At 48.1% G+C, this 5,850-nt stretch overlaps 1 protein-coding gene across 1 annotated transcript in view; it reads right to left on the bottom strand.

Annotated features, from left to right (window-relative positions):
* Positions 1-2,970: 2,970 nt before the first annotated feature.
* LOC138964946 (uncharacterized) overlaps positions 2,971-5,850 on the bottom strand; it is an 18,247-nt gene continuing 15,367 nt past the window's right edge. The window contains exon 5 of the mRNA XM_070337025.1: positions 2,971-5,850. This exon is cut by the window's right edge and continues 156 nt beyond it. Within this exon, the coding sequence (XP_070193126.1) occupies positions 4,075-5,850 (1,776 nt within the window). The 3' untranslated portion in view covers positions 2,971-4,074.

Here is a 5,850-nt window from a genome sequence, read left to right as displayed (position 1 = left end):
TGAATCACACTGACGTCATGATCAGGAATTTAGACACTGATGTAGTGGTGCTTGCAACAGCTCACTCACTACCATTCCCTCCATGGTAAAACCTGTGGGTGGCATTTGTGCTGGATCCCACTATCGTCTTCTGCCTATTCACGACTACGCCCAGAGAAATAAGCAGCACCTCTGATGTTTCATTCTCTGACTGGCTGCGACACTGTGTCATCTTTCTTTGGTGTCAGTAAGAAGAGATGCTGGGAAGTGTGGATGTCTGATCCAGAATTCACAGCTGTTCCTTTGGGTGCTTGCATCACCGGACAAGTTCAGCCAGATTGAGCTCTTTGTCTCGTTGATGTTCAACAAGACCAGTGTTTCCGACAAGGTGAACGATGCCAGAAAACACCTGTTCACGAAGAAAGGGCGCATGCTGGAAAACACCCCACCCACTCAAGCTGCTCTTCTTGAACACACGAAAAGAGCGATCCTGCATGCACTCATCTGGAAGGAAGCTCTCATTCCGCAGCCAGAGATTCCAGATCCTGCAAGCTGGGGCTGGGAAGAAGTTGATAGAACTTATTCGCCTGTTTGGACATCACTTCCAGATGCATCTAAGATCTGCTCTGAACTAGTAAAATGCAGCTGCAAGAAAGGTTGTAGAGGTCCGTGTAGCTGTGCCACAGCGGGTGTCCCCTGCACTGCTCTTTGCTTCTGTGATGGCTAATGCCAGCGTGACTGAAAGACTGAATTCATGAACCGGTTATGTGAGTAAATCGCTATGGATATAGAAGAAACTATGTTTACAGGTTTCTTTTTCAAACTCTGGCATTATGCATGAAATGCATTTCTTTGTTAACGAATAGTAGAAATACAGCTTGTGTACAGTATTTGTAAATAGGAGGGCCTCTACAACCTTGTTGAGAATTTATCTGTAGACAATTGACCGGACAGTATATTTTACATCAGTATGTAGTGTCGTAGTGTCATCTGTCTTTGCTTTAAAATAAAGCAGAATCATGAACCCATTCCAAAAAGATAGCAAATAGCAAGAAAATATTTGTCATTTGCATAATTTTAATAGTCAATGTGCAAGCTTGCGATTGTTACTAGACGGTACCGTTCTTGAAAAGAAAATCCGATTCAATTGTATATAATTATAAAACGTCAATAGCCAGTGCAGGGGCGGATCACATCATGGGGGTTTCCAAATTTCTTAAAGGGACAATTCGACGACGCGAAGCGTTTAGTTGTGTGCGCGAAAATGGAGCAATCTGGTGCAATCTGAGCCAAGAAACTTCCCCTAATACACCTTCAAAAAGTATATTTAAGAAGACAAATTAGATTACCAATACAAGGAAAATTGACCGATCTGGTGCAACCTGAGCCAGCAAATTACCCAACTACTTTCCGAAACCGTCATTTAGAAGACAGAGGCCAGCTCCTAGGGGGGGCCGGGGGCATGCCCCCCCGGAAAATGTTGATACAAATCAAGGAAAATGGAGGAATCTGGTGCAATTTGAGCCTTCAGTTTCTCTTTATTTTTAAATGTATTTTTTTTAATACGTTTTATTTTTTAGGGGGGGGGGGGGGGTCCGGAAACCCCGGAAACCCCCCCTGGATCCGCCCCTGCAGTGTGTTTATTGTCCTGATGTTAGAAACATGGTACAGGCAAACATAAATGTTAATTCAAAGGTAAACTAAACTCTTAGTTGCAAAGAACTGGTGTTTTGAATGTTCACCTTCTGCAAAAGTGCGTTTTGAGGGTATGCTTACTTAACAGGTCATATTTTCGTTCATAGACCATTTAGAAGTTGCCCCTCCCTGGCATTTGGATCCTGAGAGATGTCTTTTTAACTGTATAAAGTATCATGTTGGTATACCAATCCGAACAATTCAGCCCCTATTCTGCAGCTAGTCCTAGCACTATCGCTTTCACTTGTACTTGTGGCGCCTTCACCCCCGCGCCTGCCTTCAGTGATTGCAACAGCGTGGTGGGGCCCCAAAAACGGTATTTTCAAAACCAAACTCGCGTTTCAACTCATGGCTCCCTCTGTTGATGATGCAATTATTTTCGCGCTACCAAAATGATGACAAAAACGATGTTTGATGGGTTGTTGTCAGACAAGCTTTTTTTGTCGGTCCTCGGAGGGCATATCGACTTTTGTTTCATATTTATTGACCGCGGCCTTCGGCCTTGGTCAATAAATATGAAACAAAAGACGATATGCTCCCCCTCGGACGACAAAAAAGCTGGTCTGTCAACAACCCATCAAACATCTTATAACATACACCCACAGACAAGCGCACGCACGTATACACACACACACGCAGGGGAATACTCTCTCTCTCTCTCTCACACACACACACACACACACACACACACACACACACACACACAGTTACACAGTTACACAGTCACACACACACACACACACACACACACACACACACACACACACACACACACACACACACACAGAGTTACACACACACACACACACACACACACACACACACACACACACACACACACAAACAAAGAGACTCACAAGGGGGGGGGGTTGTCATTGCCGCACCCACAGGGATTCAAAACGCATAATAAAAGCTTCATTGTAAGGGGCGTAACCGTTTGTATCATACTTATATTTAAAGCTGGCCTGAACAAGATTGTGGAATACTGACATCAGCAAAGTTTTGTTAAAACACTTACAGACCATTGACATTTAATCATTCGCTTCCGGATTCAACGACCGAGTATTTTGAAAACGCTTGGTTTTTGTCAAGCCCAAATAGGATGTTCAGTTATACTCTTCCGTGTCATTGTTCGCGAATTGTTATGTATGCGAAGGTACATGAGTAAGGATTAAATCCTATTAGTGGTTGTATTCCATTCGATCTGGTAAGCTCAGAAACAGTCAGTACGTGAGACGACTTTGAATCACACAGCACGAAACAAGTCCCTTTCTGAGTCACGGTAGACGGTTGTTGTTTTACATAAACGTGCATATCATTATCATGTAGACGTGTTTTCTCCGTACGGCAAACAACGTTTTGAAATTATTGTAAAGAACACTGTTCATGATCAAAAGTCAAAAGTTGTAATAACAAACGGAAAAAATGCTAATTGCGGTCATTTCTTGTTGCAGTGGATAAACAAAACACTATAGATCCTGTCAGTGTTGGATCCTGAAAGAGACACTGAGGGGATCAAATGCACGGTTATAAAGTCTTGCTGGTTTTACTCCTTCGTTGGGCCTCTGATATAACACAAGTTTTGGCTGGATCCTTGGTAATTATCACTCACGATAGCGCGCACTTCTAATCCCAATACTACTTATTGAAAGGTTGTGTGAAATGACTAGCAGTCCTAGTGTCCTCTCACTCTGTACAGTGTGTGTGTAGGCACCAGAAAGCACACACTCGATCATTGGATCATCATTGGAAATGACACGATGTTCAGTAATAATAAACGTCCGCTTCAAATCCTCCAGTTATTTTGAAGCAAGACTTTCTGAATTTGATCAGCATGTGTGCGTGACATTTCTTGATTTGGTTCCTGTTGAACAGTCGAAAGTCCGGAAAGTACAAGTGTCAAGAGTCAAGATGCCATCTTCAATCTCTGCTGTGCATGCTCATCTGCAGTAATTCACTGTTTAATTGTTTAGATACTTCACGAGTCTCTGTTATACCAGGCTAAATACTGAACGACCAAAACAGCGATCTTGCTCCTGTCTGCAAAGTTCTGACCCCCAAGAAGGATTGCATACATGAGCACGCTTAGTTTTGTGGACTTCATTAGGCAAGGCACAAGCTGAATGTTGTTGTTGGTCCTCAGTTAAAGCGTTCTGTTTGAAATGTCTGGCCATATAAAGTCAAGGCGTGTAAAGGGAATGTCCAAATCTGCATTTTAAACACATAACACGCTCAGCTGCATTTGTCAAAACGCTCAGCTGCATTTGCCACCTCTACCCTCAAGTGGCTTCGTAATAGAAAGGGAAGCAGCAATCTCGCTTTCACACAGTTCGGGACCGTGAGTGATCTTACTAACACACACTGAGATTGTCAGCAATCAGCTTTCACACAAGTTGTCCCCTATGACAAGACACTGTGCGCTGACTTGATGCGCGGTCTCAGAGACTCACGACGCTCAACGCCCCTGGTGGTCACGCCCGCTGTTGCCAGTACACCAGCGCCAGCACTACCAGCAGCACCAGTAGCACCAGCACCCGCAGCATTGCTCGTGTCCGCAGACTTGCTCTTCTTCAGAGACACCACCACCGGTCCTTCATCTTCATCGCCCATAGCGTTACTGGACAAAGAAGTGAAACTGGGCTTGAAGAAAGGGGTCTCGCTTCTGCTGCGAGTGTGGTGTGCCACCGTGGGGTTTCTGTGCGGGAGGCGAGGAGGCAAGCCTTGTGGGGCGGTGTACTGGCGTTGGTACCTCGGCCTGTCGTTACTGCTGTTCGTTAATGCTGGAGCTTGCGGAAACTTCGTTCGAGGCTTTGGGGTGGGAGCCTTCGAAAATGCTGGTGGGGTCGCAGGGATGTCGATGGGCTGGATCTTGCCGTCGTTGTTGTCGTCGTCGATGTCATCATCATTATCGTCGTCGTGGCTGTCACAAGTTTCCTGTTCAGGTTCCAGGATGAAGTATTCGTTTCTCGGTGGTCTGGGGCCTGGAAGCGGAGAGCCCTCAGGGCTCTGCATCTCAGTGTCTGATTCAGAGTCACTCTCCACCACAGCAGTCGAATAGTCATTGCTGCTGCCTGGTTCTGTGTCACTGAGGAACCCCAGCACTCGCATCTCTCGCTGAATCCTAGCCTTGAGCAGCCAGTTCGCGTCCACCTTCCTTTCTCCCGAGCATCCGTCTTCCTCGGGGCGCTCGAGGTGCGAGCAACGCGGAGAGGACAGGGAGCGCTGGTACTCCACGCTATCCCTGGTGGAAGACTCCCTGGACGGGCTGGCCTCGGGGCACGAGTGGAGGCGAGTGCTCCTGAAGACCACAGAGTGGCGATTGTCGCTGTCCGCGTCCTGGCTCAGCTCGGCGAAAGAGCTGATGGAGCGGTGGCCGTGTACAGAGAACCTACGTGAAATTCTGGGACTGGTGGGTTCCTCCTCTTGCTTCAGCAAAGACGGTGAGGACAGGGTCTTAGTCAGGTCAGACAAATCCTCCTGCTCACCCTGGTCCAGAGGCTGCAGGACGAAGTACTCGGAGCTGCCGGCACCTGCACCAGAACCCCCGGCATCCTTGCTTCTGCCTCCACCCGCCTCAGTGTTGACCTGGAACTTGGCCTTGCAGCCCTTGAGTCGCTGGAAGCTCTCCTCCTCGCCCAGTGCCGCTACCTGGCTGCCGGGCTCCAGGACGAAGTAGGCGTTGTTGGCCCGACGTCGCGGCGTGGGGACGGGCTTGCCGTTCTCCACCACGCCCACCATGGTCAGCTGGCACAGGATCTTCTTGCCGCCCGCTGAGCTCTTCTCGCCCATCCCGGTCACAGAGGACTGCATGCTGGCTGAAGGGGAGTTCTTTCTGTTGCACGAATCGCACGTCCCCATCGCTCTCGTGTCGTTGTTATTGTCCCCGACGTTGGTGGTTGGTGGCAGCTTCTCGCCTTTATGTCTGGTCTGCATGTACTCGTCTGCGCTTTGGACTTCTCTGTAAATCTGTAGCTCAGTTTTCTGTCGTCTGATGACCTCAGGGTCAGTGCAACGTTTCCCTGGACGTTCATCCAGCGGTAACTGTGCCTTGCGATGGGGGTAGCGGCTGAGGTGGTCGTAGGTGGGATCGCACACGTTCGCGTCAGTAGTGGCTGGAACGGGAACAGCGATGCCGCCTGCTTGGTTGTTCTGGGGCGTCACTTGACCGGCTCTGGC

This window comes from Littorina saxatilis, linkage group LG4, assembly GCF_037325665.1.
Source record: "Littorina saxatilis isolate snail1 linkage group LG4, US_GU_Lsax_2.0, whole genome shotgun sequence".
NCBI classification, from domain to species: domain Eukaryota; kingdom Metazoa; phylum Mollusca; class Gastropoda; order Littorinimorpha; family Littorinidae; genus Littorina; species Littorina saxatilis.
This window is presented reverse-complemented; position numbering and strand designations above follow the sequence as displayed.